Genomic DNA, 12,706 nt, shown 5'->3' on the forward strand with positions numbered 1-12,706 from the left:
AAACCATACGACTACATATCATTAACACAAACGGACCAGCTGATATCAGAAAAGCACACAACACTTAGCTTTTTACAAGCGAGAGCAAAGCCACTGCTAACACATTCACTCCTTCATGGCGCGTGGTTTGGTGAAGGGAGGGAGGCCATTTCGGTCCCCACTCGTGCCCTCGGCCAGGTGCCACTGTGCACGGCACAGGGGCAACATCCTACGTTAAAGCTCCATGTCGGGAGAGTGGCTGAGAACTCAGATAATGGAAAAAATAATACATATTTAAACCACACACCCAACTCCTAGGGAAGCTTAAAGCGATCAATCTTTTTTAAATAAGAAAGAAACTAAGTCAATAGCATCTGAGCAACAGATGAGAATTCAAGCAAAATCTGTTGGCTAATGGTAACAGCTTTTGTGTTCTTTGCTGTTGAAAGTGTGCATGTAGCAGCAACTCCAATATGCTCGCAAACTCAGACGCAAAAGGCTATGGAAAACAGTTGCTATTTTTACACTGGAGATAAAATCAAACACCACCTTTCAGATCTTAATTTTGCTAAAACAGGAGAAGGAAACAAAGTGGAGTTGCTAGATGTCGAAAGGATCTAGAGCCTGTGATTTCCAGCACAGGCCAATATGGCGTCTATTGAGCAACACAAAGAATAGTTGTCTCTGAATTATGGGCAACGGGGCCTGAACGTGCCAAATCAAAGCATCTGAAACGAAACACAGAGCTAAGGCTTGATTTAGGAATATTCTAGAAAATGGGATATGTGAAGTTCGAACAGTCTTTATATGTATAGCCTACTCTAGTTAAATCGTTACAGTTTTTTTCTTTAACACCTTAAAGAGGAAATTGTTTCCTTATAAATGAGTACGATATTGTAGAAATAGTAATAGTAATTATAACAACTGTATTAGTTTTCTATTGATGCTGTAAAAAGAATTTCTATGAACTTAGTGGCTTAAACAATAGAAATGGGCTGAAATTAAGGATTTGGCAGGCTACGTTCCTTTCTGGAGGCTTTCCAGAGAGAATCCACTCCTCTGTCCTTCCCAACTTCTAGAGGCTGCCCTCATTCCGTGGCTCATGGCCACCTCCCTCCAAATCAAAGCCAGCAATGTTGCATTCCTCTGTACCTTCCTTCCATAGCCACATCTTCTACTTTTAAGGCTCCATGTAATCACCGTGGGCCACTGGGGGAAATCCAGGATAATCACCTTTATCTTAAGGTCAGCTGATCAGCAACCTTAATTCCATCTGCATCGTGATTTGCCTTTGTCATGCAACATAACATTCACAGGTATCAGGGTTTGGGACATGGACATCTTTAGGTGGCCATTATTCTGCTTACCACAATAATTAACATTTATTGAATGTGTATGTCTTGCCAGGTGCCATTCTAAGCATGTTACGTGTAACCAAACCAATATAATTCTCATCATAATGGTATATTCTAATTCTCATTTTTCAGATGAGGAAACTGAGGCACAGAGATTAAATAATGTGCCCAATGCTACCTAAAAAGAGAAGTAGAAAGGCCGGGACTGAATTTAGCATTCCCCATGCAGAGCCTGCACTGTTAACCTCTGAGCTCCATAAATAAATTCAAAGGCAATTCTCTCTATATATTTGTATTGTGTGTGTCATTATTATCAGGATGCTTAAAGCATAGCCCTCAAATTCTGGCAATCATAATAATTACCTGGAAAAAGGGCAAGTTTAACATTCAAAATGTCAACTGGAAAGACAGAGTCTATAGAGACCACCAGGAAAAACAAACCAATGCCTACTGAGAAATTTGTCCCCCCGTGTCAGTATTATCTGCATTGCCTAAATGTGATGTTGCAATTTCAAGATCTCTCTCTCTCTCTCTCTCTTTCCATATTTATATATATATAATAACAGATTATATTTATGTTCATGTGTTATATATGAATAACAGACATGGAACGGAACTTGCGTTTCTGTCTAAAATTTCAGTTGAAAAATCCCAAACTGAAAACATCTGATGACAAATGCCACCCAGCATTCTTGACAGAGACCTCTCCTAGGGGCTTAATAAGAAGTAGCCAGCATCACCTCTCACCTCTCACCTTTAGCCCATGGAAAAGTAGACCCTGAGAGAGGGATTTTCTGCGATGGAGAATTACAGGAATACAGAAAGTAATGCAAAGGGGTGTCTCCCCCTCACACCCCCAATAAAATAAATAAGAAGGCTGCAAGAACACCCCTGAGAGAATGTGAAGGCCGTAGAGGAGACGGCAATCCCCCTTCCTACCTGTTTGCTTGAGACCTGCAAACATTTACTGACCCGCTCCCTTCCCCATGCATGCGAGCTTGGAAGGGTTTGGGAGGTGGCTGTTGAGCTAGGGAGGCACAAAATGGGGCTCGGCTCTGCCATAGAGAAGTCTGAACGTGCCAGGCTGGTTGGGGTATCCCTACGGCAGGATGAGGAGAGAGGGGAGCAACGAGAAGAGGCTGCGTTTCTATCTTTCGGGGGGGCAAGAGCTCAGCAATTCCAGTGAGCCAAGTGGATGCTACAGAAGGAGGGTTAGGCTACAGCCATCTCGAACTGCCACCATCACAGTCTCTCCACCAGGGGTGGGGGGAAGGAGACCTCCGGGTGTGCTGTGTGAGGTCAGAGATGAAGGGCCAGAGGGTCTCAGGAGGTCAGTGGGAAATGTATCTCCTAGGTAGCGGCAATAAGGAACTCCTGAAAAATCTACAAAAATAGTCCACAAAGGCCCCCCGTCAGCAGATTATGCCAGATCCAGACACCTGTTTGAGCACAACTCCACCACTATTTTAATAAGGCCCTTCCTTCCCTCCCCGCTGGGTCCAGAGACTGAGAAGCAGGAGAAGGTGGAATCTACCACCACATCGTGGGGCCCCTCCTTGGGGTTGAGGCTTGAGGGGCAGGGCCGGGAAGTTTCGAGAACATTAGACTGGCATTTTAGACCCTGACGCAGAGGCAGTTTTAATCCCCAAAGCGACCAGAAAGCCAACAGTTGGAGTGACGTCATCAAATTGTGGACACTCTGTCAGTGTCAACAAAGCAGATCTGGGAGCAGCTGTAGGAGAAGAGACAAAGTGCTTTTCTGACTGTGCCCTGCTGAGCCATGCCCGTTGGACAGGCTGGCTGCATATGGAATCTCGTGCCCCAGCCCCGCTGAGTTGGGAGAGCGTGTATGCTCGCCTCACTGTGAAAAGGAACACAGTAAGACTCAGGGCGACATGTGAAGCCCAGCGGCTTGCGTGAGGAGGGTCACGGACCGAGAACAGGCTCATCTGACTTCAGATCCAGTGACATGTCCACTGACCACAGGGCTTCCACGGCTGAGAGCCGATGCACCCGCAGGCCTGGCCACGCACACACCTACCACCACGCGGCAGGTGAGGGCGGTTCAGTACCCTGTGTTCTCTAACACCGAGCGGGTGTTGTAGAGGCAGCAGCTGGGGACTTCCTCGCCTCTTGCTTTCCCTGTACGGATGGAAGAGGCGTTCAATTTACCCGCATAACGCTTTGGTACCAAGGACCGCGGGCACTGCCCGTATCTCTACCAGGCATTAGCCTTCCTTTCACAACAAATTTGTAACAGCCTCCTGCCATCACCACAAGCTTCCGGAGCCACCCAAAAAGGCTCCTTCTGCTTCTGCAGAAAAGGAACAAGCACATTCGCAATTTAGATTTTTCCCATTTGGCTAAAAAGGAGGGAAAGCCTGACTTCTTCCTGGGTGCACACAGATGAGCGATCTCACCAGGAGAAGCCAGAAAGCAAAAGAATCCTGTGGTGCTTTCACAGCGAGTCCATACCTCAGCATGGCACCAAATCCTTTCTTCTTTATTTTCCTTTCAGGATCTCCGTTTTCCTCTTTCACCTTTTTCTCCTTGACTTTCATTTTGCCTTTTTCCTTCTTCTTCTCCTTCTCTTTTGGTTTTTTGATTTTCCTGGCTTTATTTTCCACGTCCTCTAGCTCAGAGCTCCCCTGAGGGGCAGCTTCACAATTCAGAGCTCCTTGGCCAGAGCGAGAGCTCTTATCAGACAGACCGTCTGTACGGAGAGAAAAATCAATACACGTGGTCAGGGGCACTTTCCGTTAGTATATCAAGAAAAGTTCAAATGTAAAATTCAGAAGAATGAATAAGGCCTTCCAGAGTTCTACCCTTCCACGTGGCTACGTGTATCCTTTGAAGAGACAACTGCCAAAATCTGGTTACTTCGAGCAAGGTTTGATGTTGGGAGTGGGGACCAATTGGTGGTTTGGCCGGTGGTATGAAAGGTCTGATATGTGGTAAAACACTAATATCTCTGAAAGCCAGCTTGTTAACCATGATCGGCTCAGAAAGCCCATATGCTGGGAAACAAACAGGGTGAGTGTATTTCCAGGAGAGGTTTCTGAGCACAAATGTAACCTAACTGCTTCTGCCCAATTAATGCAGTCAGTCCTCAGGTTGATGCTGCTTCTAATGACTTCAATAAGAATGTCAAGAAATGCATACTTACTGCTCCTACCCTAAGGGTAAATGACAGTTGGTCCTTGTAAGAAGGTGAAGGAGAACATTTCTTTAGCATATTTGCACTGTCAAATAAATTGCATATTGTGTTACCCAATTCCATGTTCGTTAAGCCAAAGGGCAAAACACATCAGGAAAATGAATTACTTTTAATATCAAAAATATAATTGTGATCCCTAAATCATTTTTCTTCATAGTTAAGCATACATTCTTGCCCATGATTCGTGGATAATACTGAGATGCAGAAACCCGGGAAGGAAGCATTTTGTCCTACCAGCTTCTAACTCTTCGGGTCCATCGTAGGATTTGTCAATGGCTGCTCTGAAGCTCTCATTGCAGCCACGGCCACGAACCATGTGTGGCCGGGGTCTGTGGAAGGGAAGTTCATTCTTCCTGACCTCAGCGACCGCGGTCTGTAGACTCTCCAAGGAACTGGACTTTTTCAACCCCAGAGTTGGACCGAAATCTTTGCTCGGAGATTCTGGAAAAGAAAAGGCAAAAAGTCACCCTTTCCCAAATGAGACAGTGTGGCATAGTGGAAAAGTCCGTTGTTCCAAAAATATTTGTTTGAGCATCTTACAAAAGGGGGTGTTGAGTACGTAGGGTTGGGGCTTAAACCCCAGGTGTGCCAACTTTTTTGTGACTTGGAACAAGTGGTTTGAGTTCTTGGAGCCTTAGTTTCCTTTTCTATAAAGTTGTGGTGAGATTTAACACGATGATATATATTAAATAAATGTGCATATGTGCATATATGCAGACATACACAGATATATATGAGTTTGAAAGATTCCAGCAGTATCTGGAGACTATATGTATGAGACTGTGTGTATATGTACACACACACACACACACACACACACACGCAGGGCATCTGAGACGACGAGCGCTTCTCACAGTGCACATCCCAAATGTTCCCTACATTCTAGCTTTTATTATTTCCACCACTATTTTTATGATTATTGAGTAATATACTGCAAGGAAATCAAAGAGCATTGAAGTGATTGTAATTTTTGTGATTAAACACTTTACTCTAGTGGCTATTAATGTATCATGAAGGCAATTTATTTAGTCAATAAATAAATAAAGCAAAGCAAGAAAGAAAACAACTTGTCTGTGTCAATGCTTATTGTTCCAAATTGTCTTTCTATTTGGGTATCTAGAAAAGAAGTAATATTTAAATATAATATATAAGTCCAAAAAGAAAAAAAAAAACTAAGTGAATTTTAGTAGCTTGTTTTCCGATATACAATATTTTTCATTTACACTGGCTCTCCCTGCATACCTGTCCCCTTTCACTCAGGCCGTGACCTCCATCCCCAGCCACAGCCAGGCTTCTGGTTGTCTACGGCAGGATTAGGCTATCTAAATACCAGCAGCACAAAGATTATTTTAAAGATGGAAGGAATTCTATCAGGGCCCTTTTCCACCAGGGCTAAAGCTCATGATCCTCTCCAGTTATGAACATTATTACCACACAGAGGCTACGTTTGCATTTCTGGGAATGAACTACTTTGCAGTATTTCAATAGATGCAGATGGAGAACGCTTTAAGGATTAGGTACATAAAAGTACCTAACTCAATGCCTAAAACAGAGGAGGGCTCAATAAGCCACACCGTCTTTTCTTACTATCATCACTATTTTTGCTTCTCCTATGGCCGCTACCATGAACGCTGCTACCAGTTTAACCCAGTAAGCAAAACAAGGAATACTGAAGTGCAGCAAAGGCCTAATGCACGCACATACACACACACACACACACACACACACACACACAGCTACATAACAACACACTCTTTTGCATATGTTCTGAATATGTTATAAGTAATCAGAATGATGACAATAATTCTAATAGCTAATTGCACAGCATGCTTAGTCCTGTTCTAAGTGCTTTACCTGCATTACCTCACTACGGTCCTTACACCAGCGCTGCGTTCCCATTTTACAGATGAGGAAACGCATGCCTAGAGAAGTGAAATGACCGGTATAAAGTTACACACTCCATATGCGTCAGAACTGGGAACTGTCCTCAGGCGGTCTAACTTCAGCATTTCTGCTCTGTACTGCCTACAGATACACTTGGCCCCTGCCTTCTACTTGATTAGAGTCAAGCTACTGACACTGGCCCACAGAGAACTCATCTCTAGAATAAGAGCATTAGTCTAGATTTGCCCAGATAAGATTAGTCAAGCAGGCAAACACAAAGACCAGATGTTGTTTTTACAGTTTCACCGTTAGCTTACAGGAGGCGATTTTGCACCTTGAACAATATACATGATGACAACAAAGACTGCATTTTACAGGCAACAGTGTATCTTTAATCAACCCAACAGAGATGAGATCAAGTGGGAAAAAAAAGTACCAGAAATTTCAGGAACAAATTTCAGATGCTACTTGTGAGTCATAAATACTGAAAACATGTTACTACTAAATCCAGAAAGAGGCATATTTCTAATATTCTCAGGAAGGAAGGTAAGTTGAAGAAACAGAAATTGGATAAGATCATTTCTGACAAGAAAACAAAAGGCAACATAGAGGTTTGGGGTATTGAAGCAACAGTAAAAGCTTTGGAGTTTACAGGAAATATTTTACACCATCAAGCCCTGGGGAAGTCTGACATGAAGTTTGGTGAAAACAAGAAGATGAAGAACATTATCTGAGAAAGCTTAGTTCCTCTGTCAACAGTAGTAACCATCTTTTATTTATTAATTGCCATTCAGGAGATTATATTAGAGCCCAAACTGTAAGTATTCACGTCAACCTTTAGCAATAAATTCTAGAGAACATGAAAGTGAATAAATCATCTAAGATATAAGGCACACTATCTAAAAGCAGCTCAGCAAGAAGTCATATTTGAGGAGAAACAAATACATTGTTACTCATTCTAAGCAAACTGAACATTAAGGATTCATGGATTTTGCAGGATTAATAGAGCCAGCAATTAATTCACCCTACAAAAATAAACAGAAGCCACAAATCAGAAGTACCAACTGATGTTGGCCACAATTACACCTAGCTTTACTGGATGTAGTATGTAGTAAAATTAAAAGCAAAAAGTGATGAGTTCTAGGTTGTAAATGTGGGCTCAAAGGTTTTGAGGCTTGGAAAAAGTGTTTATATTTATTCCTGGGGAGTCAACAGGATGTAGCAGGAGCAGACTGATTCGAGAGAGGAACATCTGAAATCAGGAAAGTCTTTGCAAGGACTCCCAGGGTCACTGAACTGATTTTCCAAGTGAAAGGAGACTCTGACGTGGGACTTGAGCAGGGTCTCACATCTCCTTTAGGTGTCCCAGGGCTTCCAACAGAAGCTCAAGGTTATATTACTGGTTGTGGGAAGGATTATTATGTCAGTTGATGGTTATCAGCACCAGATTCCAACAAAACACTTGGAATAAAGTACCCTACCATGGAAAGATTGTATGGAGTGCAATAAACGGTCACATTCAATTCCTCTTCCCTTATTCTTACCCTCGCGCATTCAAATGTAGGTTGACACTACCTAGGAAATTCTATAGCTTTTAGAATGGGAAGACTCACTGCCTATTTTTAGCCTAACCAGTGGCACAAATTACATTTTTTTCTAGGCTCCCATTAAAAGTAGAGGTCTCTCTGAAAGGGTAGTATAAAGTGATTAATCAAATTCAAAACCTCAGTTACCCTGGCCCATTGCAGTCATCCCCAAATATGATGACTCCTTATATTTTCTTCTGTAGTCGATGTGATACTGGCCGTGGTTGATTTTAAACAATTATCTGACAGAGTGATCTATGAATACCATATGTTATCAGTCTCAGAGTGGGGGGACTCTGTCCAAATTTGAGCATTTACTTGTTCCATTTTGAGCATCTACAGAACTAATCTTAATATGACTCTTCAGTGAATGATTTCCAGGCCAACCTCACTTACTTGCGAATGCCAAGGAATAAATCTTCCTTCAAACTTTATTAGCAAAGCTTTATTATTTTAACTTCTGACTTCTATATCCAGTGACCACATTCTCTGTGATCCAGATAAACGTGTCTTTCTGTCAGAAACACGAACTTGATATCTACAAACTTCTTTAAACAAATGACACTACAGTTATCTAGAATGCTAAAAGAGGGATCTTACATGGTGAACATTATTCTCAAGGTGGTGTAATACAAATATGCTGGAAGTTCCATGTGCCGAATTTTTCCTGAAAATAAAAGCCTCAAAGAGATACCTCACTGACATTGGTTTTAAAAGATGTTAAAGTACTTTCGAAGATTCATCTCTTCCCAAATGAAGGAAGGATTGGCTTCACTGAGGCCCAGAAGCTTTCCCCACAAAGAGTAGAGGGAAATTTCAGGATCTTGTCTTTTGGTCCCACCAATCCTTAGACATAGCCACCATTCCCTGTCATCCAGAAAACCGCAGTATTATAGAGAGAATGGACACACACAAGACTAAAGATTTAAAGGGGTTGTGCCACTCTTTCTCCCACAGGCATGGAACAGGTGGCATGAAAGCTACTGTCTGGGTCAACAGGTGCCATTATAGAACAGATCCTTAGCACACTGAGAAACCACTACTCCCACCTTCTAGGTAGCAAGTCCCATGTCAACATATTACAAAACAGAAAGTCCTTCCTAGACGATTGTTTGGATATGGACCTTCGCTTCTCTGACTCAGTCTTGGATTCCTGCTCCTGCCCTATGGATGCAGACTGCTGTTGATTCCCTACAGGGAGGTGATTAGGATAACAGAGAATAAAAATCTAGAGCATTGTTAACAGTGAGTGATTAAGAGGGGAAGTCATGAAACAGCCCCCCACCCCCTACTCTGCCACCTATTTCCTGAGTTATTAACCTCAGTGCCTCAGTTTCCTTATCTGTAAAAATAGGGTAGGACAAGCGTGGAGGAGTATCTGGCACATAGTATGCGCTCACAAAGCAGTAGTGATAATTATCGTCACTGTTACTTCTGTGCCACATGTGAACATCGGAGTAAGTGAAGGCCCACACAATTCATTTGGTTCGGTCTACCATTGCATTCTTCAATAAAACCATAAAGCCATTCCTGCAGCAGAAAGGTGAAAAAGGCTTCATAAAGAAATAATGTCATTCCTTTTTTATTCCAAAGTTGAACTGATTTTTCAAACAGCTCCTTACATTTTTTTTTTTTTCATTTGAAATAAGGTATATGCACCCATCTGTTCCTCACAGATAGAGGCTATCATTGGGAGGACTGCAAGTGGAGTGTTGGTTGTCCTTTCCTTAAGGCTATAATCATTTAATTAGTCTGAGATTTCATTGGCAATATTTGAACTTCCCATTCTAGCATTAAAATCTTGCAATAAAAGAATGCCTTAATCCAGAAGACCAGTAATTGGATCTTCCATTATTGATGAAATTTCTTCCCATACATTCTTATTAGAACATAAGAAATTATTTGGGGTAAGGTACTCACTTTCAGATGCATGGCAAGTTTTTCTGCCAGCTAGAGCTTTATAATTAATAAATACTTATGATAAATTAAAAATAAATAATGTATTAATTTGCACATTTCAATAACATCAATGGCCCTCAAGGCACTTAGTGAAAATTAATTAAGTTATTGCCCCTCCCTCTAAAATAAAGGAATTGTGCCCAGTAGTAAATTGGGGATCAAAATGATTGCAGTGCTATTCAGGGGTCACAGCGTGAAACTTAAGAAGGCCGGGAATTCGGCAAGATAGCTTACTTTCATTATCAATTTGGCATTGCTGTATTATGAGCAATGAACTTGGGCAAATACAACGGAAATGCTTTACTTGCTTCATGGGGAGTTGTGATGTGAAATTAATAGCCTTAAAACTGTTTGAATGAAAAATTATTATAAATTCCAAGTAGGAAGTCACAACACCACTTTATGTTCCAATATATCCCGCTTTGTCTTTTTATTTTAGATTACACTTAACTGAAAATTTTGTATATTTGATTTTTTTGTTGTTGTTTCCCTAGAGGCAAAATGTCTTATGTGCTTTAATAGATATCATTGCAAATCCATTAGCTTAGAAAAAAAGTTCCCCATAATATCCAAATGTAGAATTTCCCAAATTATGTTATCTGTGCTGTGTCCATAATGGGCCTAATTACCTTCTTGCCTATCTCAGTATTCCAAATATTGATCATCATTCCAAGCTTATCGCTGTGCCCTGCTTCCTATTCATTACCATAGGGCATAATGTAATCTGGCTTATACATTATCTTCTGTCATTTGGGTCTCAGTTCTTTTACTGGCAATTTCCAAGTTCTCAGGAGCAGAGATTTTTCTTTTAAGTCTCGTAAATCCCAGGGTCTTTTATCATTTCTTGAAATTCATGTCAAATGTTCAATAATGAACTTCTCATTAAGATTCATACATTTGCATAATCTCTCCTACTCTGTCTCCAAACATTGTCTATTTTAAAGTGAAAATATCTAGAGAAAATATGGGAAGATTAGGTGAACAAATACAACACACGCTTTGATGATGAGTGTGGGCAAGGCCCTCCCAAAGTCTTCGAATCTTTGCCAAGTATTGGTATATATGTTAATTTTCACTAAAAGTTCCTTCTTTTAGAAACTGATGGTCAAAATCTTATGCCCTATTTTGGTTCCTTTCCTGGACTCAAATTATGAGTAACAAATGTGAAGAGCTGTGAATTTATTGCACCAAAAACATTCTTATGACAGTTTTTCCACTTATTGTCTATCTTGTAGATAAGAAAATGGACTCTGTGGTTCAATTTCATGGCTAGATTATTTTTTTAAAGTTTTTAAAATGTTTTATTTTAATTTTGAGAGAGACAGAGAGTGAATAGGGGGAGGGGCAAAGGGAGAGGGAGACCCAGAATCCGAAGCAGGCTCCAGGCTCTGAGCTGTCAGCACAGAGCCTGACACGGGGCTCAAACCCATGAACTGTGAGATCATGACCTGAGCTGAAGTCGGGCACTTAACCGACTGAGACCCCCAGGTGCCCCATGGGTAGATTATTTTTTGAAAAATATATAGCCATATTTCTGGGCAGATTCTGTTGAGGCAACTAAAGAACTGAGACAAACCCACTCCCAATAGTGTGGTTTGTTGTGATCTCTTGCTTTCTCTCTTATCTCGCTTATTAGGAAAATTCTTACTTGATTATAACAACTTAAAATTGGCATTTAAGACAATAATGAATTTAAAAAATACATAAATACCACTGGTCTCCAAAAGGAACATGGCTATAAAGGAAACAAAACAAAACTACTTTTATTATTTAACAGAAAAAAAAAAGACGTATTTGAGGGTCCAATAAACTGTCTAAAACGGCAAGCTTTTCCACCTGTGAAATAGGATCAATACAATCGATAAATGCCACCTATCATTTTCTTAGTCCTGTTGACTTTGTATCCTCAGCACAGGGAAGTACTACATAAATATTTGCTGTAGGGATAAGTGAAGGTGAAAGTGAAGGGTGGTTACAGCACACAGATGCCCCTTTTCTCCAGTGCCGTGAGTGGGGACATGTTACCTGGAGAAACATATGTCACAGTTGCCTACCTTCCTCAAAGCGCTCACACAGCTTCCTGTTCTTTGTTCATAGGGCCCTTAGGTTCTTTGGTGTCACTTTCAAGGGTTTAATAATGTCTGTCCTACCCATAATTGTTCATTCATCATCTCTATGTTTTGCCTTTCTTTTTATACTAGTCATTCCCTCTGCTTAACTTCTCTCTTTGTAATATTAACCTTTTATGCCATTCCCACCTCCGTAAGTGCACTTTAAATAGTCTTGTTTTTACCCACTACCAAGAACACACCCTTAAATGTCTTCTGGCTTCTCCTTGCATACCTTGCTAACAGGCTTTTCACTCTGAACACAAACTGCTTCTATGGTTCCACTCTCTCCCCTCCCCCTCCTTTCCTTTTATCATTTACTCTTTGTATGGCTTGCTTCAACAGCACATCTTTATTCTGCTTGTGATTGTTGAGTGGTTTATGTCTTACATGGGTGTATACTATAGTACTCTCAAAATAAAGTATAATACAAAGAATTCTAGTAAGTCTCTTTAAAACCATTAGCATAACTAAAAGGTCAAACTAATTGATTTCTTGAAGACATACAAAGATGGTTTTATATGCTATAATGTAAATTGAATACCTGTATTTTTTTAGGGTCAAAAATTATTTTCGTGCTTTTGCTTTACTATTTCTCCCTTTTTTTTATAGCTGACT

At 40.9% G+C, this 12,706-nt stretch overlaps 1 protein-coding gene across 4 annotated transcripts in view; it reads right to left on the minus strand.

The window, feature by feature from the left end:
- PARD3B (par-3 family cell polarity regulator beta) overlaps positions 1 to 12,706 on the minus strand; it is a 1,004,898-nt gene that overhangs the window by 288,430 nt on the left and 703,762 nt on the right. For all 4 annotated transcript variants that reach the window (XM_058707885.1, XM_058707913.1, XM_058707904.1 and 1 more), the window contains 2 exons: positions 4,786 to 4,992; positions 3,810 to 4,047 (listed from right to left, as the gene is read on the minus strand). In XM_058707885.1, coding sequence (XP_058563868.1) covers positions 3,810 to 4,047; positions 4,786 to 4,992 — 445 coding nt within the window. The remainder of the gene's footprint in view (positions 1 to 3,809; positions 4,048 to 4,785; positions 4,993 to 12,706) is intronic.

The sequence above is a fragment of the Neofelis nebulosa genome, chromosome 2, assembly GCF_028018385.1.
Source record: "Neofelis nebulosa isolate mNeoNeb1 chromosome 2, mNeoNeb1.pri, whole genome shotgun sequence".
Lineage (NCBI taxonomy): Eukaryota > Metazoa > Chordata > Mammalia > Carnivora > Felidae > Neofelis > Neofelis nebulosa.